The sequence below is a fragment of the Oratosquilla oratoria genome, chromosome 20 (genome assembly GCF_046742065.1).
Source record: "Oratosquilla oratoria isolate Oo_2021 chromosome 20, ASM4674206v1, whole genome shotgun sequence".
NCBI classification, from domain to species: Eukaryota; Metazoa; Arthropoda; class Malacostraca; order Stomatopoda; family Squillidae; genus Oratosquilla; species Oratosquilla oratoria.
This window is the reverse complement of record NC_134796.1, coordinates 42043330-42065829: the sequence shown is the minus strand read 5'-3', so window position 1 is coordinate 42065829 and position 22500 is coordinate 42043330. Positions and strand designations below refer to the sequence as shown.

The 22500-nt window shown below is 39.6% G+C and overlaps 1 protein-coding gene across 5 annotated transcripts in view; it reads left to right on the top strand.

The window, feature by feature from the left end:
- Positions 1–8597, top strand: part of LOC143036495 (LIM homeobox transcription factor 1-beta-like) — a 103811-nt gene extending 95214 nt beyond the window's left edge. For 4 of the 5 annotated variants that reach the window (XM_076203909.1, XM_076203912.1, XM_076203910.1 and 1 more), the window contains 3 exons: positions 2048–2219; positions 5686–5872; positions 7296–8597. In XM_076203909.1, the coding sequence (XP_076060024.1) occupies positions 2048–2219; positions 5686–5872; positions 7296–7485 (549 nt within the window). In that variant the 3' untranslated portion in view covers positions 7486–8597. The remainder of the gene's footprint in view (positions 1–2047; positions 2220–5685; positions 5873–7295) is intronic. The other variant, XM_076203911.1, reaches the window with a different exon arrangement.
- Positions 8598–22500: the final 13903 nt, after the last annotated feature.

Below are 22500 nucleotides of genomic sequence, written 5' to 3'. Positions count from 1 at the left end.
AGTTAATGTCTTGACAGAGGGATTTTTATCTATAGTAATTGTTTACAATCGATATACTACGCGACCTTCTCTTGAACTTCTACCTACGGTCGTGACCCCATCTGTTGTATACGCTGCTCATAAACTAGTATTACATTATTTTCGGTTGGTGAATTTTCATTCTAGAAAAATAAAATCCTCCATTTGAGAACATGAGTACCACAAGAAAAATGCTTTTGATTGGCGACCCCAATGTTAGAAAAACGTGTTTTGGAGAATGGGATGTAAGTTGTACTTATGTTTATGTGATTCTGTTGATTAACGCCTTTGGCACCAATGAAACGCCGAATAGAAATCTGGCGTACGCTAAACGCCGAAGTTTCAGATGTATTGATCCGCATGGAAAGATATACGAACTCCAAAACGGAAACATACGGTGGTATTCTTAAAAAAATTCTTTCCTTGTATTAATTTTATATAAACCCTTGGAAGGGAAAGATTTATATAAGGAAAGATTTTTTTAAGAATACCACCGTAAGAATCTTACGGTGGTATTCTTAAAAAATATATATATATTTACTTATATAAATCTTTCCCTTCCTAGGATTTATATAAGATTTATATAAGGAAAGATCTTTTTAAGAATACCAGAGATAGCCTCTAGGATAAAAGCCAATGTTCCTGAAAGTGGTTTTATACAACAGAAAACGAAAAGCGGAAAGTATAGCCACTGGTCGTTTAAGTGACAATACAACTAGTGTCTTTCGTCTGGAGTGTGTGTGTGTGTGTGTGTGTGTGTGTGTGTGTGTGTGTGTGTGTGTGTGTGTGTGTGTGTGTGTGTGTGTGTGTGTGTGTGTGTGTGTGTGTGTGTGTGTGTGTGTGTGTGTGTGTGTGTGTGTGTGTGTGTGTGTGTGTGTGTGTGTGGATTACCCCCATCACGTAGGTAACAAAGGTAACCAATTATAGCAATGAAACGGTGATCTTCAACCGTAACTGCCAAACTTCAGGGTCGTTGTCAAGAAATGCTGTAACTGCCTTTATCTTTTCACACACACACAATTTCAAACAATTACAAAACTTTTCCGCCGTCATGCCCAACCGATCCTAGTCTTCCTTGAAGAAAATGGACATTTTCCATGTGCGTTTGAATCCATCAAGAACATTATGTTTGTTTTTATTTTATCTTTTTATCTTTTAATAAGGACGAAATGAAATTAATATTTCTTCTAACTATATACCCGCTAGATGTGAGTGTCTATTGTATACAAGAATGATCCTCGTTAAAAAAATATCATAAAATGCGAGGATTTAGAGATATGTTATGTACATACCAACACACAGATCCGCATGTAAGGAAATATATATGTATTTTTTTACCCAAAACTGCACAATGAAAAATATTTCTTATGCATATAAACGCGTTTTATTTTTCTATCTCCTCTCTCCATTTCAGATTTTCCTTATCTTTCTCTTTCTTTAAATATTTTCCCTTTCTATTTCTTTCATTTTCACTTGTTCTGTCTGTCTGTATATATATACATATATATATATATATATATATATAATATATGTGTATATATATATATATATATATATATATATTATATATTATATATATAAAGTATTCAAGACAAATGAGAGAATATTAGATGGGGAAGGGTAAACGAAGATGGTTTGGGAATTTATTTGTTGCCCTAACATTGCGACCGCCATGGTTGTCTTTAGAGGATTATGGTGGTCGCAGCGTTAGGACAATAATTTTATTTACAACCCATTTTCGTTTACCCTTCCCCACCTTATATACATATACATATAATATATATATATATATATATATATATATATATATATATATATATATATGTATATATGTATGTATGTATGTAGAGAGATACATAGATAAGTTACACGATGTTGTTGATTAATGTATGAATTTGTCAGCCACCCAAGACTACTCCTCCTAAAGCTAACATACCATCGTTCATCCTTCAGCCATTCCAACGACTGTTCTTAGTGACTAAATTGCCTTTTTCCCTTCTCTTCCCCCCGGCCCTTGACCCACGTCCAGGTCCGGGAACAGCTGGCCAAGGAGACTGGACTAAGCGTCCGCGTGGTGCAGGTATGGTTCCAGAACCAGCGAGCAAAGATGAAGAAGCTGCAGCGAAGGGCCAAGCAGAGCGAACAGAACAACAACGACAAAGAGGACAAGGAGGACAAAGGTGAAGGCAATAAGAAGGAAGGTGAGATTTTCGTCGTTGGTGTTGAGGAAAAGATTTTTTTTTTTTAGGAAAATATTTTTTTTTTTTTTTTTTTTTTTTTTTTACATTTGATTGTACGCAGACACAGGGCGCGTGTCTAAGACAGATCGTTGATGGGTTTTAGAATCAGAAGACAAGTAAGAGAGGGTGGACTACCGTCTTTGATTAGTTCATAGTAAGTCTTGCATCAGGGATGTCATGAGGAAGGTGTCAGTAATTTAGAGTGTTTTGACACTTATGACCTTATTTTTATTTTTATAAAAGTGACCTTACTCGACATAGTCTGAAAAGTGTCAATCTGTCACCACTGTATAATAAAATTAATATATTTACTACCAGATGGGTAATTTATTCACGAATACGTACATCACTGCTTATAGAACGCGCCAATCTAAATTCTTCTATACAGGAGATAGATAGATATATTGTTCAAATATAGCAAATCTGTTTCGGTGTAAAGGATTATTAGTGAATTTTTACTCTCAGTAGAATCAAGGTTACCTTCTGAATGAGGTTATCGGTTGTTATCGTTTTAACGGCTTTAGGAAGAAACCCGACTTTTGGTGTGTGATGTGATGTGTCTTCCCACATCCAACATGTCGGCATACTTCACAAATTTCACTTCATCGACTTGTATCTATAACTTTAACCCTGTCAATAAATTCCCAAGAGTCTTGTTTCTACGCATTTCGCTGTGCTCATGGGAAGATCCGTTTTGTTATCTTTCCAGTTTACATGCGACGCATATCTAACCACTACTAATGCACGATCAAGTTTCTGATTGTACTGGATTAGGGGCCCGTTGGCAGATTGGCGTAGTTAGGCTTTTCTGATGCAGTTAACAGTGTTTTACAAAATAGTCACTTGCCTGAACTCCGGAAGATTGGACGAGGGATACAAGGAGTTTGTATAAATGATAGTTTTAGTATAAATGTAGTTTCAATTAAACCAATCAGACATTCAAGAAGGTTTAGATAAACTACAGCAATGGTCTGAAAAGTGGCTAATGAAATTTAACATAAGTAAATGTAAGGTTATGCACATAGGTAAAAATAACAATAAGTACGATTACAAGTTATTTAGAAATTCGATAATAAAAGTGGATAGTGAAAAGGATATCGGCGTAATTATCAGTAATGATCTCAAATCACCTAAGCAGTGTATTTCAGCCTCAGAGAATGCAAATAAAAATTTAAGACTGCGCGATCTTTTGACTTCAAAAGCCCATCTGTCATTAACAAGCTATATGAATCGTTAGTGCGTCAACATCTGAAATATACTGTATCCGTGTGGTCAACGAATCTCATTAAAAATATTGACAAATTGGGAAAAGTACAACGACGAGCCACAAAACTGATTACAAATATCAGAAATCATACAAAAATTGATTGAAACATGATTTTCTTTTCCCTAAAGAAGCGTAGACTCAGGTGATTTGATGCAGGTCTTAAGATTCAAAAGGGAATTGGCAACATCAAAAATGACGAAATTTCCACACTGAATGCAAACCAGACAAACAATAATGGTCTCAAACTGTCGGGAAATAGATTTATTTTGGAAGTGGGTAGAAACAACTTCGCCAATCGTGTAGTTAATGAATGGAATATACTTTCTGCAGAGGCAGTGCAATGTAGTACAATTCGAAGTTTTAAGATTCATTTTGATAAACACCTAAGCAAGATGCTGTAATGCCTGCAATTCATTTTGTTTAATCTATTTGGTTATTGTTATTATGTATCTATCATAATTTATTTTGTTATTTTTTCTATTCATTTATTTATTACTTATTACAAAGTATAGCTTTTTCTGTTTTGTTGATTATTTTTCATTATGTATTTACTTTATTGATTTATTTACTTACATATTATATATATATGTATATATATATATATATATATATATCTATATATATATATATATATATATATATATATATATATATATATATATATATACATTTTTTTCCATCCGACCTAGTTATGGACCAAAGGGTCTCCTGTAGGCATGCTCCTTTGTAATCCTTTGTAGCATGTCGGTTCAGATTCGGTCTCCTGTTTCTCAGGGAAGTGCGTTGGGTCCCTTGATACTTATCGCGTACGCAAGGGTTGTTTAAGGTGACAGTAAACAATACATTTTGCTCCTCTAATGACTGTTTAGATGATGATGATGGTGGTGATAATGATGATGGATTGTATGAAAGTATATGAAATTTTGTTTGTTGTTTTTATTGTTGATGATGATGATGTTGTTGATTATTATGATGATGATGATGATGATGATGATGATGATGATGATGATGATGATGATGATGATGATGATGATGATGATGATGATGATGATGGTGACGACGACGACGACGATGATGATGATGATGATGATGATGATGATGATGATGATGATGATGATGATGATGATGATGATGATGATGATGAAGAAGAAGAGGGTGACGATGATGATGAAGGTGATGATGATGATGGTGACAATAATGTTGATGGTGACGACGATGGTGATGATAGTGATGATGATGATGATGATGATGATGATGATGATGATGATGATGACGACGATGATGATGAAGGTGATGATGATGATGGTGACAATAATGTTGATGGTGACGACGATGGTGATGATAGTGATGATAATGATGATGATGATGATGATGATGATGATGATGATGATGATGATGATGATGATGATGATGATGATGATGATGATGATGATGATGATGGTGACAATAATGTTGATGGTGACGACGATGGTGATGATAGTGATGATGATGATGATGATGATGATGATGATGATGATGATGATGATGATGATGATGATGATGATGATGATGATGATGATGATGATGATGATGATGATGATGACGACGACGACGACGGTGATGATGGTGTTGATAATAACTATAATGATTGTGATAATTACGATATGGAGTACCAGGAAGCAGAGATGGCAGAGGAGGAAAAGATGAAAATGCATAGGATGATCACGTTATCAAAAACGGTACTAACGATAACGATAAAAAAAACCCTCTAACTATGACTATGAAGATACAAATCAACACTCAGCTATCTTACGTACGACATAAACCGACTCACAGTTCTACAGACTCCCTCCAAGCCGACTAGAACCGTTCAATGTTATGCGGAAACGAAATATTCAGAATCCGTCACTTCAGCAAATCAATTTAAACGCAGGAAAATCAGGTAACGACTGACGCATGCGACGATAGGAGTCCCCAACACACGACAACAACTCCCATAATACGAAACAGAACTCCCGACTCCCCGAAGTCCTTTACAAACGTGCCTCCATTTACACTTCAGCTTTAAAGACTTGCCCCTGAAGCTGCTCCCTCATCCCCTCTCGCGACTAGAATACCAGCTTCTAACTTATCCTCCCCTCTCTCCCTCTCTCCCTGACCCTTCGTCGTCGCTCCTAGCAGGACAGTTCGGAGGGCTCACTCCCATAGATTCACTGGACTCCCCGTACGCCACGACCCCGAAGAGTTCCTCGATGCCGTACTCCCCCGAAGGAGAGTCTTTCCCCGCCCACAGCGGAGACTCCTTCTGCGGGTCCGACATCAGTATGGACGAAACTCAGATGGACCACTTCGATGAGCAACACGACATGTGAGTATCCTAGTGGCCGTTAAGGACCTGCAATATGTCTAGGTTTAATGTTATGTCTATCCCTTTATCCTAGACGTTCATTGTTGGCATGTCTGATATCTGGGTATTTATGTTTTCTTTCTTGTGGTTTCTGCCACTACACCACATCCAGGGTAATAGCGTCCTTCACGTTCTTCTCTCTCTCTATGCCAGACATACATTGTCAACTTTCCCTCAACTTGTACTACGAATATTTACCTTTATTTGCGGTTTCTTTCAGTACACCACAGTCAGATTCCACATTACAGTCATGCCAATTGGACCTAAAATATACCCATGTTTCATGCTATCCTTTACTTTGTTTCGGAGCTGTGTTAGTAACGTACCCTCGATTCATCCTGCTTACGTCTTCCCTTTTGTAGTTTCTGCCCTTTCGCCACAGTCAGGTTTCACACTGAAGTAACGTCATATGGATCTAAAAAAGGTCTAGATTTCACATTATTCCCCCTCCCCAACCCCCCAAGCTTCGTTTCGGAGTTCTGTTGTCACTATCTCCCGAATTCGTACAATTTACATTTTCCTCATTTTCTTCTGATTCCCTCACTCACCCCACAAGTTCGATTCTTGGCTGAGGGCCATAGATAGCCGGCGCTTTACTCCAGCTATAAACACTATAGGTCAGCATAGCGCGCATAGATCTAGCTAGCGTTGGTCTGTGTAGAATATAGACAGGAAATGGTGTAGAGAAAATGCGTCTTCTATATTTAGAGGCTCATTTTTTTTTTTTTTTTTTTTTTAAGAGTTGGTCGCTGTTTGTGTGACAGAGTACGAGGGTATGAGGTGTTTGTATAGGAGGATTTATATGTTTGTATGTGCGAGGGGGTGATGCCTGGGCGCGTGTGCAGAACGAAGGTGTTTGTGTATACAAACGTTCGTGTGTAGAAACGTTTATGTGTAAAAGCGCATGAATCTGAACGTGCAAGTATGCATATGTATGTATATGTACACATCTAGTGTTAGTGTTAGTGTGTGTGTGTGTGTGTGTGTGTGTGTGTGTGTGTGTGTGTGTGTGTGTGTGTGTGTGTGTGTGTGTGTGTGTGTGTGATTCACCATGGTCTTGGATCACGTGTTGGACTCGTGTGTGTGTGTGTGTGTGTGTGTGTGTGTGTGTGTGTGTGTGTGTGTGTGTGTGTGTGTGTGTGTGTGTGTGTGTATATGTGTGTGTGTGTGCATGTGTGTGTGTGTCTTCATCTTAGCCATACCTTAGCCCCTATAATATTAGGCACATATCCTAGTTAGGTAACCACACAGTGCCCAAAAATATTCCTCCCTCCACAATCTTTTTCTTTTCATATCCCTTTACATTAGTGTTGTCTACGAAACGTGACTCCAAGTTCACCCTAAACATCACGGATACTATATGTGTGGGTCTCTTCTTTCCCAGGTCAGTTGGACCATCTCAGGGACAGGGTTCCCAGCAACAGCAGCACCAGCAACAGCAGCATCAGCAGCAACAGCAGCAACAGCAAGTGGCTTCCGACTTAGCCAGTATGGTTGGTGCAACCGGAGTGTACCCACAGATTAACCCCATAGACAAGCTTTACCTTATGCACAACTCGTATTTTGATCACTGACAACGCACCCCCCCTCCTCCTCCCCCACCGCCTCCTCTGCCTCCTCCTCCTCCTCCTCCTCCTCCACCTCAACAACCACAGCAACAACAGCCAGCGTCGCTGGAACCCTTGGCTTCATCTCAACCATCGGCTACACTCCTACAACAACAGCAGCAGCATCCATCTCAATCTCAACTCTTGTCTTCATCGTCATCCCCTCTTCTGCCGACTCTTCAATCACAGACTACAAAACAACCTCCACCACCTCCTCCTCCTCCTCTTCCTCCCCCTCCTCCTCCTCCTCCTCCTCCCACCCAACCTCCTCCTCCCATACAGATGCCACATCCTCCACAGTTGCAACTCCAACGACAGTTACATCCTATCCTTCCTCAGTACGCGACCAACGCCCTACAGAACTCCCTTCTGAGTCTGCGGCCTCAACCTTCCATCAACCCCTTTATGGATCCTCCTCTGCTCTTCGGCGAAGCGGCTTCCATGTACGAAAACTCCTGAAGAACTCAACAATCAACTCATCCTCTCTTGCCGAAGGCCACTCCGGAGGCACTCCTCTGGAGGAGGAGGAGGAGGAGGAAGAGGAGGAAGAGGGGGAGGGGAAACTGGGAGGAGGAAATTCGGACAAGAAGCGCGGAACTGCCAAAGAACGGTGGCCGGAATGTCCGGCCATCTTGCTGCGCCTCGGAGGCCGGTAACCCCCTCACATTCCCGAATACCCGGAGGAAGAGGAGGAGGAGGAAGAGGAGGAGGAGGAGGAGGGGGGGAGGCGCTGTCCGGGGTACATGAATAGCTCGTCGGGTCTCCGAGTGTAAGAAGATCCTCCCGAAGAAGACGGACCCTCCGGACGCCCTCACTTCGCGGGGACGACGACTTCATCTTCGTTCTCGAACTCGAAGAACTGGAGACTCTCCGGGAGACCGAGCCTGTAAGACTCTGCGCAAGGCGGAACGTCATCGATCTCGGACGCCTTTGGACATAGACGAGAGCAACAAGGGAAACTAACTCTTATGGAGAGAGAGAGAGAGAGAGAGAGAGAGAGAGAGAGAGAGAGAGAGAGAGAGAGAGAGAGAGAGAGAGAGAGAGAGAGAGAGAGAGAGAAAGAGAGAAAGAGAGAGAGAGAGAGAGAGAGAGAGAGAGAGAGAGAGAGAGAGAGAGAGAGAGAGAGAGAGAGAGAGAGAGACAAAGAGCAGCAAGAAGAAAAGATAAACAAAAATAACGACGCGACTGGGGAAAAAAGTGAGGCTGGACGACATTGTGTGTGCGCGTGTGTGCGTGTGTGTGCGTGTGTGCGTGTGTGTGTGTGTGTGTGTGTGTGTGAGGGGGGAAAGAGCGTGGAGTGAAAAACCAGATGGACACAAAGGTGGCGAGGAAAAGTGGAAGGGTCGTGTGGCAACACCAAGGGATTAAACAAACTGTCTCTAAATAAAAGAAATCGATGGACTGAATTTTCGAAAAATGGGAGACAAGGAAAAGAAGAAAAGACGGAGCAAGAAAGGGATGAGAAGATAGAGGGAGAGAGAGAGAGAGAGAGGGGAGAGAGAAAGAGAATTGAACGAGATAAGTGAGATAGAAAGAAAAAGATAGAAAGAGAAGAGAAGAGATAGAAAAAGAGAGAGAGTGAGAGAGAGTGAGACAGACAGAGAGAGAGAGAGAGAGAGAGAGAGAGAGAGAGAGAGAGAGAGAGAGAGAGAGAGAGAGAGAGAGAGAGAGAGAGAGAGAGAGAGAGAGAGAGAGAGAGAGAGAGAGAGGCTCGCTGTGCTAGAAAAACCAAAGAACTTGCTAGAACTATCTAAAAACTCCCAAAAATACGGTCCACTTATTTTTTGACAAAGTCTTTCTCGTGTCTGGTGTTTTACTACTGGTGACCCCAGGTTTGCTCTTCGTCCTGGGGACAGAAAAAACAAAAAACAGACACCTTTCTCTCTGTTCACGCAAAGAACTTGGACTAAGATGTGCTGGTCTTAGAAAGAAAGGTCTGTCGGTGGAACGAACTGAGTTAGGTGAAGTGTAAAAAGACAAGAGATGAGTGCTGAAGATTTCATAAATTAACGTTCGCCGATGAGGCCCTTAGTGTTCTTCCAGTGTCGAAAATGTGTGTGTTCGTGGTACTACAATATGTACGAAAAGAAAAACGAAAAAAACGAAAAAAAAAAAGATTATGGACGGTATAAACCGCAAATGCTGGAAGGAAAATTATCTTTTAGCTATTCTGTGATTTAGTAGAAGAAATAATGGAATTAGACTATTTCTTAGAACTTTTTGAAAAGACGGTACTTTGCCAAGGATTTTTTTTAAAGTGAAAAAATATATATATAAGACATGACTAGCACTGTTCAACAAAACAATGTCAATTGTATTAAAAAATGAAATACAAAGAACAAATAAAAATAGTTTCTTTGAAAACCACAGTAAATTTGACGTACAAAGAATATATGTATGTATGTATATACAAAAAGCCAAATCTTTCTGAAACAGTGGTATCCTAAAGTATAATTTGAAACAAAAGTGAAATTTTCGAAAAAAAAAAAAAAAAGATTAGAGTGGACCAGAATCCTGCAGTATCAACAAATTCTAACAGCTTTAGCCTAAGCCTCACCGGCTTAGTTCATCTCCTAGTTTTATCTAGAAAACAAAGAGGACTGAAGAAAAGAGGGGATGAGAGAATAAAGAGTAAAGCAAGAGTGCATTTGGTAAAAAACAAAAAAGAGGAATTTGGTGGTGACTGTGAGTTTAAAGAGTTTTGGAAAGAGTTTGAGAGTGTCATAGTAAAATTAGGAGGATTTAGTAGTAATTGTGTGATTCATGAAAGCTTACTGCCTTAGACGAAAGAATATCCAGCTTAAAATAGTTAACTTCAAAAGAAGGATTTTTTTTTTGAGAATTATAGTATACTGCAATATCTTTCGAGAAAAATTATAATGAAGAACTTTACATTGATGTTGATGTGTGTGTGTGTGTGTGTGTGTCTGTGTGTGTGTGTGTGTGTGTGTGTGTGTGTGTGTGTGTGTATGTATGTTTGTCTGTGTATACATTTTATATTTTTGTCTGAAAGCCACTGGAAAAATAAGAGGCATAGTCCAAACGTTTTCGTCTATCAATACATCTTCAAAGACATTTGAAGTAAGTCTCTTATTATTTTACTAAATATTTATTTGTTTTTGTGAATGTTTTACAGTGTGTGTGTGTGTGTGTGTGTGTGTGTGTGTGTGTGTGTGTGTGTGTGTGTGTGTGTGTGTGTGTGTGTGTGTGTGTATGTGTGTGTGTGTATAATCTTTAAATTTCTTAGCCTCTCTCTCCTCATTACTGTACAACCGTAGAACATTTCCAAGGACACTATTCTCCTATTTCTCCTTTTCTCCTCCTTTATTTCTCTCACCATTCCCCCCATCTTCCACCTCCTCCTTTTCCCTATCTCCCCCTTCTATAACGCGTCTTTTCCCCCTACGCCTTCCCCCCCCCTTCCCTTCTTCCCCTCCCCCTAGCTACGTCCTTTTGTCAAGACATCACCTCGCGGAAGAAGCGGCCATTTTGTGAGGAGTCTACAAGAACATGGAGCCGGTGAGGAAGTAAGAGTCTCGGAGACTCAGCCAGGAAGACGTCAGTGGTAGTCAGTCAAAGGAAGGAAAAAGGGGGGGGGGCGATGGAGGGGGGAGGGGGGAGGATATGAAAGGGGGAGGCACATATCTGTGTTTAACTTCAAGATTGTTTTTAATATGATCCTGTAATTTCTTTCCTTTCTCTCTCTCTCTCTCTCTTTCTCTCTCTCTCTCTAGCTCTCATTCCTCTCTCTCTCTCTACCTCTCTCTCTCTCTCTCTCTCTCTCTTTCTCTCTTTCTCTCTCTGTTTTTTGTCCTTGCACCGATTTTTTTTTGTCAAGTGTAAACTTGTCTCGTTGGTAAGTAAGGAAGGGAAGGCAATGGAGAAGGTTAGGTCTTCTGTTTTCTTTTATTTTTATGTATTTTATTCTTTTTTGTTCGTGGAATTGTTTATTTTCTCTTATGTGTCTGAATTCTTAGTATCTCCCTCTCCCTCCCTCTCTCTCTCTCTCTCTCTCTCTCTCTCTCTCTCTCTCTCTCTCTCTCTCTCTCTCTCTCTCTCTCTCTCACTCTCTCTCTCTCGTTCTTTCTCTATCTATATATACCCTTCTTTGCCTCATGTACACACGTTCAAGCAAGTGCTTACACGTAGTGCACATGTGTGTACATTCATGCATAAAACAGTCATACATACATACATACATACATACATACATACATACATACATACATACATTCACACACACGCGCGCATACATAAATGCATACATACATTCATGCACGAACGGGCACCTACATACACACCCACACGCACACGCACACACACACACACACACACACACACACACACACACACACACACACACACACACACACACACACACACACACACACACACACACACACACACATACACACACACACACGTCGACTTTAAGGTACGATCCGAGTTGTCAGAGTTTAGCATTTTTCTATCTATTTTTCCGAAGCTGTAAGAGAGACTGCATAAGTAGGAAGTCCAGTGTGTGTGTAGGCGCGCGCGCAAGACAGCCTCCCCCAACTAGTGTACTCTATAAGGTCCAAGACACAAGTTCAAGAAAAATGAGAATGAAAGTCCGAGAGGTGAAACAGGCAACACGACACTAGTATCGATCTTACAGCCAACCCCTCCCCTCCTCCTCCTCCTCCTCCTCCTCCTCCTCCTCCTACCTCTCTTCCTCATCCTCATCCTCTTTCTGCCCCCTCTTTCTCCTCCTCCTCCTCCTCCTCCTCCTCCTCCTCCTCAGCCCCGTCCTCCTCTCCATCTATCCTCTCTCCCTTCTTTGGTGTTTCTAGGTTCTCTCTTTCTCTCTTTTTCTTCTTTCCTCCAGTTTCTCTTTGCGGCTCATAGTCTTGTGTTCTTCCTGTTTCTTCCTATGCGTGTGTTCTCTCTCTTCGTTTTCTCTATTCATTGATTTTCTAACTGATTTTTTTCACATTTTTCTTGGATATCATTTTACACAATTCATTTCCAGTTATTTTTTCCAGTGGAATTCACACTGCTCATTTCCCTACACCAACTCTCATCTTCCATGATAACAAATAAATAAATAAATAAATAAATAAATAAATAAATAAATAAATAAATAAAATAAAAATTCTCTGTTACCTTCCTTGACTTCGTCTTATAGTTTTTTTTTTCTTATCATATCCTTCCTCTTCTCTCCTCTTTTCTCCTCTTTCTCTTTTCTCCTCTTTCTCTTTCCTCCTCCTCCTTTACTTCATTTTTCATCTTCTTTATTTTCTCTTTCCAATTCTTCTTCTTTGTGCCTTAAGCAAATTATTTTCTTTCTTCTCCCCTTCATATTTTTCTTCTTTTCTTCTTTCTCTTGCCTTCTTCTTCTTTTTCTCCTCTTCCGCTTCTCCATCTTCTCATTTTCTCTTCTTTTCTTATTTTTTCTCTTCCCTTTTCTTCTTTTTCTTCCTCTCTTGTTCTTATTCTTCAATTGTTTTCTTCTTTTCTTTCCTTCTTCTCCTCCGTCTCCTCATTTCCCCTTCTTTTCTTATTTCTTCTCTTCCCTTTTCTTCTTTTTCTCCCTTTCCTGTTCTTATTCTTCAATCATTTTCTTCTCCTCTTTTTCTTCTTCTTCCTTTTCATCTGCACATCTTTTTCTTCATCTTCGTTTCTGTTTTCACTATTTTCCTTCGTTTTAATTTTTTCATTTTTTATTTTTATTTTATTTATTTATTTATTTTTTGCTCGGTTCCTGACTGTTAGTTTCACCTGGATGCAAGGACGGGCGGATTTGGCGTTTCCTGACTCCACTTTGAGTTCTTGTGTAAAACATAATTTAAACTTTCCCCCCTCCCCCTCCCCCCCATAACTCAACATTCCTCCCACCTAAGATCATCCCTTGAGTTCTATTCGAAATATACGTATGAGCCTCAACTATGAAGGTGTGTCTATGAATTCGTATCTATATGTATAAACATATGTATTAATGTCTGTATATATGTATATGTATATGTATATGTATATGTATATGCATATATATGTATATGTATATGCATATGTATATATATATGTATATGTGTGCCTGTTAAGGTTTTCTTTCGTCGTCTCCATAGTTCCTCTTCAGTCAATAGTTTTACGAGCTCTCTGTACGTTGTTAATTTCCCCACAAGACACACGTTGCTGATTTCCGAATTCTTCTCTCCTTATCTCTCCATTTTTACTGAATCATCTTCTCTATAGTAAATCCAAATAGAATATTTGCTTTAGTCCCTCTTCCTCCTTTGCCTTGGTTTTCAGTTGGTACGCCTGTTATCCTCACTCCGCCTGGGCGTGTTTGTCGTCTCTTATTACAATGGAAGGCATCATGCCTCTGCTTTGGCAAAACATCATGATGAACCAAACGACACACCTTCAAATGGCCCCCACGCTTTGCCCTCAACGACACCAAAAACAAAATGGCGCACAATGTACACAAAGATAGCTCCGAGGGGAATAGTAGAGGGGGTCGAGTCACCAACTCAACTCATTACTCAGCCTCGCTAGGTCGACACGTCGGCGCGTCGAGTGAGTTCCAGGGACCGAGGTAGAAGGGTCGAGTCCAGGGTGAACACAGATGGACATGGTGAGCCTCTAGTTCCGGTGCCAGGCCGGGGTTTGGGGACCTTGGGTGGATTTGTTATGGTCTTCGTGATTCGCTAATTAAAAAGAGCTGATGACTTGTTCTCGTTCAAAACTTCCCGGGGTGTTGATGTATATTCTTTATATAGGACATGCATTTACATGTATGCCTGTCTTTGTATAAACACACACACACACACACACACACACACACACACACACACACACACACACACACACACACACACACACACACACACACACACACACACACACACACACACACACACACACACACCCGGTGACGCGGTTGGTAGAGTCCCCGACTGTCACTACGGCAGTCCGGGTTCGAATCCTGCCCAGGACTGAAATATTTTCAGTATCGCTGCGCTTCGAGTCGTTACTCCAACTCTCGTGGGCGTGGAGTTGGGTGTGTGTGTGCGTGTAAGGTCAACAGCATTACCTATAGATCGGTCATATACGAGCTCTGAGCTCTCTTCTGCGAGGGAAATAGCTGTCGTTCACGGGTCCAGCACGTGATCCAAAGACCAAGGTGAAAAATACACACACACACACACACACACACACACACACACACACACACACACACACACACACACACACACACACACACACACACTGTTTGGCATTCATCTTTTGTTCGTTTGGTGAAACAAGTTCATCTACACTTTCTGTCTTCAGAGTAGTAGAGTCTGCGAAAGAAAACAATGACTGATTTTCTCACAGATCCATTGAAAGACGGATACATGTGGCAGCAATCTCGGGGAACTTCCTCTACTGACTGTACTTCAGCTTTGAGTCTGTAACCGTTCATTTCCTATGTCAACATTCTCTTCTCATCTTCAAAACCCCTTTGACACTTTCCTGTGTGTTGTGCAGCCTCTGTGGCTTTCTCAACCTAACCTACAATCTGTCTTCTACTTTTTCACTCATTTTGCTTCTCACTCTCCGTCATGTAAGACCCATCCGGTTGTCTCTTTCTGTCGCATAAAGGGGCAGTTAGACGGCCAAACGGTTTGACAAACCCGGTTTGTCAAACAAGTGTTTGAAGTGATGTTTGACCGTGTGAATAGGGTATTTGGTTGTCAAACACGTTCGACAAACGTGTTTGACGACCAAATACCCCATTCACACGTTGACACATCACTTTAAACACGTGTCTGTCGAACCGCGTTCGACGAACCGTTAGACCGTATAAATGGCCCTTAAGACGCAATAATTACAGTCCCTCTCTGTCGTATAAGACGCACGCATCATTTTCAGTTCCTATCCGTCGTATAAGACTATAAGAAGCACCATTTTCAGTCCCAACCCGTCGTATAAGTCCATAATAGCACCACTTTCATTCTCTCTCCATCTTATAAGACGCACCAATTTCAGTCCTTTTCCGACGTATAAAGACGCATAATTTTCTGTTCATTTCTGTTGTATAGAACACATCACTCTCAAACTCTCTCTTTTGTATGAAACGCACACTTTCAGTCCCTCTCCGTTGTATAGGATGCACAACTTCTACTCCGCTCTTAAGAGATCTCATTATCTCCCCTTATAAGACGATGGCTCTCGTTCGCAGGCAACCCTCTTCTCCTTTCTAGATACTTCGTCGGCTTTATCCGAAATAGCCCTATGAGAGATTTTAATTTCTAGGCCATTGTCCTAGTTACTAGTCATTGTTTGATTTGGTTAAAAGAAGTCAAACCATCAAGGAGTTATGCAAATGTTCAATGGTGCTAGAAAGAGAATTCCTTGCAGAGTTGTATGTACAAATTATTTTATAAGACAAATTCAAGTCTCTGCTCAATAGAGGACAGCATTGCATAAAGGAGATCGTTACTTGGTTTTTCTGACATCAGAGAGGAGACAGGAGAATGAATTGCTGTTCATGAAAAAAAAAACTTTTTTATTCTTCAAGGGGAAAAAGAAAATGTTCCCAATTTTCTTGAAGAAAATTTTACGTCACTCCTCAAGCAGAGCTCAACCTTCAGCCTTCTTTACGGCCGAATAAGGACTTGTTGACGGGTTTCTTCGTCTCAAGAAGCAGATGGAGTGAATGTTTGTGCACGGGATAAGGCTTCAAGAGTTTTGTAATATTTTTAGTAAAACGTTACATCGAAGTCTCAATCCCGGACGAAGAACGGCCAAGACTCTTTAGTTTCAAGAAGAGAGTTTTGGGTTTCTTACTCTTGATTTATTTTTTCTTAAAGATATTTATGGATTTCTTCTTCTTCTTCTTCTTCTTCTTCTCTTATTCTTCTCCTTCTTCTTCTTCTTCTTCTTCTTCTTCTTCTTCTTCTTCTTCTTCTTCTTCTTCTTCTTCTTCTTCTTCTTCTTCTCCTTCACTGCAATGGTGGCATAACCGGAAGCGTTCTGGTCTCGCATTTGCTTAATTGTTGGTTCGAATCTCTCACTTCTCTCCGAATTCCAGCAGTGATTGTTAATTACCTACCCCAACAGCAAAGATGACGGCATCGGCCGCAGTTACTCACCACCTGGCGTACGCTCCTCACAATCCTCTTCTGGAAAACAAATTTTGTCCATGCCCTTCGGCGGAGAGATCCACAATCTTCTAAAGGAAATTAATGTCTGTCCCCACTGAACTGGTCGAAGTAATTACCTATAAGGACTAACTGAAAAAAAAAAAGCGTCAACAGCGAAAAGCGGGCGAGGAGTTCCTGAGAAAGCAGACATATCTTAGATAACACCTTAGAGAAAACCGAGTGCGAGAGTCTTGCGAGTGCTAGCGAGTCCTGACCTTAAATACAGGAAACAGTGTATTAGCACCAGGAATAGAGCGAACAGATAATTAGGTTTCATTGCTAAGACGTTTACAAATAAAATTGCAGAGGTAGTTGTCAAATTCTATCTGGTGTTAATTAGATTACAAAGGATTACAAAGTAGGAGCATGCCGACAGGAGACTTTTTGGTCCATAGCTGTGCAGTCTCCGTCCTATAGAATGGATATCAATTCACTAGAATCAGTCCAGAGGTCAGGCTTAGGCACCGTAATCTATACTCTCTAGAAAGACTCAGAGGGCGGGGTGATCTAATAGAGGTGTTCAAGTGGACCAAAGGCTTTAACAAAGATGATGCAGACAAGGTCATCATATTACGTCAACAGGGCAGGACTCGCTGTAATTGGTTTAAATTGGACAAATTTAGATTTAAGGAGGAAATAGGGAAGAACTGGTTTACTAATAGGGTGGTCAACGAATGGAATAGACTTATTAACGATTTATGGATGGGGATGATAGGTGGTAATGGACATGGAACTGCCTAGTGTAGGCCTTATGGTCTCTTGCAATCTCATTCTTTTTTATGTTCTTATGAAAAAACAAAAAACGAACTGGAAAGATATGAAGATTTTTTTTTCTCGAAGAAACGAAGAGGGTATGTAGGTATTGTCGAGAGACAGACTCTGTGGCCCAGCTTAATGACAACTTCATGATAAAGAACTCCCAACACGTGCACAAAAATATACATATAGAGAAATATATGCAAATACACACACACACACACACACACACACACACACACACACACACACACACACACACACACACACACACACACACACACACACACACACACACACACACACACACACATGTATATATGGAGAAGAAAGGACAAATGAGAGTTTAGGTGGTAGGAGTTAAACGAAAACGATCCAGGAATTGATTTACTCTAACGTTTCGACTAAATTGAAGAAGACCAAGTTGGTCGAAACGTTAGAGTAAATCAATTCCTAGATCGTCTTCGTTTTACTCCTAGCACCCAATCTCTCATACATGTATATATATATATATATATATATATATATATATATATATATATATGTATGTATGTATGTATGTATGTGTGTATGTATGTATGGATGGATGTAAGGATGAATGTACATATGCTTACACATATGTAAGTCAATCTCTGTGTGAATGAATTTGCGTTTGTGTGCATGTATTTAACCTAAATAACAACTGCAATAGTTATGATGATTTGATAGACACTGTAAACAAATAAAAAGAACCATTTGATGTTAACTCGCAGGCTCTCAAAGAACGGAAACAAGATTCAAAACGTGATGTGAAAGAAACAGAAAACAAACGTAAAGAAAAAAAAAAATGTTTAACATGGACTCATTGTTCCAGAAAGATTAGGCTCGTCTTTGATGACCTTTCTTGGGGGTTTTGTTCACACGCTCTACGTGGTTGCTAGTCATGCCTTCCTTTTAATACCCTAGTGAACAATCAAATAGATGAAAATGAATAGATGAATAGACAAACAATGAGTGCCAATACACAGAACTTAAGTCGACAAACAAGGAAGAAATGAATAAATTAATAAATAAAACAGAGGCCATTAACAGAACTCCGTGGCTTCTGAACCCTAATATCAGCACATATCGAGTGTCAATGAACGAATCGAAAGGAGAATGTGGAAAGTGAACGAAGTATTTTGAAAATACCCAATTTTTACCCAAATGTTCCTACACTAACGTGAGCTTCGACCCATACAAATAAATTCCCTTGATCTTTTCATAATAATAATATTAATAATAATAATAATAATATATGTATAGATAATTATATTATTATCACTAATGTATGTAATTATGTGGTAGGTGTAACATTGTTCCTTACAGTCATATATCTCCTTTGCACCCATTTATATAAATATATACATATATGAATATATGGTATATATTACTCAATGTATTTATAAACATATACACGTAAATGTCAACACAAATATACACACACACACAAACACAAGAAAAAAATAAACCATTCCTTGATATTCCCCAAACTATCCTTAACTATCCTAGGTGTAGTGTCAAAACATGTACAAGAAAATTCATTTGCTAGTCACGAGGAGGGGGTGGGGTGAGGGGTGGGGGGGTTGGGTGGGGTCCCAGCTCATTTCATATAACACCCAAATTCCTTCTTCCTATAATATTGTCCTCCATTACAACGGCGCAGATTTGTGTCGTCTTATTCGATGTTGAATAAATTTCCTGAATTCTTAGTAAGGACAGACTCATTCTCACTGAAATACATCTCACTGAAATTACACAAATAAAGTTCTCGGAGTAATCTTCTCTCTGATACAATTTTTGTTAAATTGGATAGCCGCTGACGTTCTGACGATTTGCGTAGCTGATCGCTCAAAATTGCGGAAGACTTTTTGTTTTCTTCTGCAATTTTGAACGATCAGTTACACAGATCGTCAGAACGTCAGCGGCTATCCAATTTAACAAATGAAGTTATTGCATATATACAGACTCAGATAACCAATCACCGAAACATGAAGTTTTAATACGTGTATAATTATAAACATGCCATAATTGATTCCATACATTTATGTTGCTCGATTGAATATAAAGGGTTGGAATATAACAAGGAGAATCAAATTCTAGGTAAAGAAATGTATGGGATAGGCTGTGTATCAAATAGAATTGAATACTAATGTTTTTTTTTATATTATCAATATAATTTTAGATCTATTTTTCTTTTAACTCTATTACACCATTTATTAAAATCGTACCAAAGATTTATTTTCAAGCTTTCCTTAATATCTTCTTTAATTTTGTTTTTCTGCTATTCATCTTTTATAGATTTTTTGTTTTAACACACACACGCACACGCACACACACACACACACACACACACACACACACACACACACACACACACACACACACACACACACACACACACACACACACACACACACACACACACACACACACACACACACACATACACGACTTGTTGGTACATTGGTTAGCGTCTCGGGTTCCCACGCTTGAGGTACAGAGTTCATGCCTCGCTTATGGCATCAAGGGTTTTTACTGATACTACAAGTCGTTACTGTTCCTTTGAACAAGAGAGTGATAGAGATGTGTATGTGCGTGCGTACGTTTGTGTGCGTGTGTCTATGTATGTTCATATAACGACCTCTGACTTATGTTCCATTAATTTGTTTCATTATCCATTATGTTTCTGTTTAATTCAGTCCCTCCTCCGAAGACATAACATATCTAATTACACAATTATATTATTAAGAATAACACAAATTATTTATTTTCCAAAGTCCAAGCACCCATTTGTAGCCTTTCAAAGCAATTTCGTCTTAATTACCAATCAAACCGTTGTTTACTGTTTACCCTTTTATACATCACAGATATACTCCAGCCACATATATTTCTTTCAATTTAATGATCTTATTAATACTTATTCAATTGTTCATCATTCTATCTGTTGAAGAGTTCAGTTTGTATCACTATTGCCATCTCTATATGTTCCATCCACATTTATTTCTAATGAATGTTCTTATTAACGTCTGTTCAATTGTCTATCATTCTATCTGTTCAATTTTTCAATTCGTCAACTCATCTCTTCATCCTTGCCCCTGTGCTCTTGCAATCATCTTTTCTACCAGTTGATGATCATCTTTTCTACCCACTATCTATTCAGTCAATTCAGAGGAGCCATCAATCATACGCTTCGTCAATGGTTCCCCACCCCTTGTCAATTCTTCACGAATGTAACCAGAACAGCTCTAGGTCTAAACATCTAATTGATAACAGATGATATATCACGAAATCAGAATTCAGAGACTATCTTTTCCATGTCGACCTCCACGCTAACATGTATACACACCCTGAGCAAATAATCAATATTCGCTTAATCGTTCTTCAATGTAATATTAAATACCTTATTTCAGCCCCCATGACTCAATGTGAATCAAGAGTATTTTCTTATGTCCTACTCGTTTTGATTGTGTGATTGGCATTGAACGGTTGTGCTTGTGTGCAGGAACATGCGCACGCACACGAACACACAGACAGACAGACAGACACAAACACACACACACACAAACACACACACACAGACACAGACACACACACACACACACACACACACACACACACACACACACACACACACACACACACACACACACACACACACACACACACACACACATGTACACTTTTAATATTATGAAGAATAAGATTCTTTGCTTTGTAGGCAGGATCGTCTATTTTCACCGATCAAAATGTTATTACAAGAACGATGTTCATTACGTGAAGATGTGAATGAATGATGCTTGACCTAAAAGTATAAGAAAGAGTCCTTTTAGTCTTTACCAGACAAATCAATTCATCCACCCGAAGCTAAGCCCTAAGCCATAATGTAATGCTTCTCATTTGTCTTTTTTAATTTTGTATTTTTCCTCTGTTGTTCCTTTTCTCCGTTGTCCTTTTTCCACATTTTTTTCTAATTCGTATTTTTCCCTTTTTTGGCTTTTTTTTCCCTCTTTTCTAACTTTTTTCTCTTTTGTATTTTTCGTCCTCAATCCTTTTTGTGTGTGTATATTTTCTCTTTTGTCCTTATTTTCTTTAGTCCTTTTTCCTCTTTCATTATTCTTTCCCTGTCACAATTTTTCTATGTTTTGTCCTTTTTTATATATTGTCCTTTTCCTCTTTGTTTTCCATTTTGTCCTTTTTCTTCTTTTATTCTTCTTTTCCAACACCAAAACCACTTTCCTTACGTCCTTATTACCCATTCCAACTCACCTCCTCCTTCCATATCATCTCCCTCTGCATTTCATTCCTCATCTCTCCTACACACTTACTCTCCATACACCTCATTTCTTCATCTCTATCATCTCCTTCCAGACCTCATTGCGTCCACCTGTTCCCTTATTATCAACTTTCTCTACCTCTTGGTACATCTCATCCCCTACTTTTTAACTAGCTCTTCCTACATCCTATTATTCATAGTTTCTGCTTATTCCACTTAATCATTACTCTCGTTCATCTATCTTCTTTCTTGCAGTCACCTCCTCTTCAACTTCCAGGGTTTCCAGGTTTCCTTTTCAAATGAAATTCATTTCCATTTATTTTTCCCCTTCGTTACTTTCCTTTCCTCTCCGCTAACCTCTCCCTTCTTCCCGTCTTCTTCAACGTCCCTTCCGTCCCAACCCACTCCTCCTTAACCTCCGTCGCTTTCAAAAGTCTTCCTCCGACAGCCTCTGATTTTCACTTTTATCCTCCTTAACATTATTGGAACGGAATCCTATATTTTTGTTCTATGTGATACCAAGTAGGTATACGCCTCCTTCTTTCGTCTTATGTAGGACAAACGACGTTACGTTACCTGAACATAACACGAATGATAAGGTTTCACTGGTGGGGTATGTCCCCCTACACGCCTTGTATGCCTTCAGCCTTAATGCGCTATCTTATGTTTTGCTGTTCTCTCTTTCACTTATACGTGATATCTTTGATCCTTATACATGCCATCCCTTCCCAATCTGCTGTTCCCACATTCCCTAGGCTACAGTAG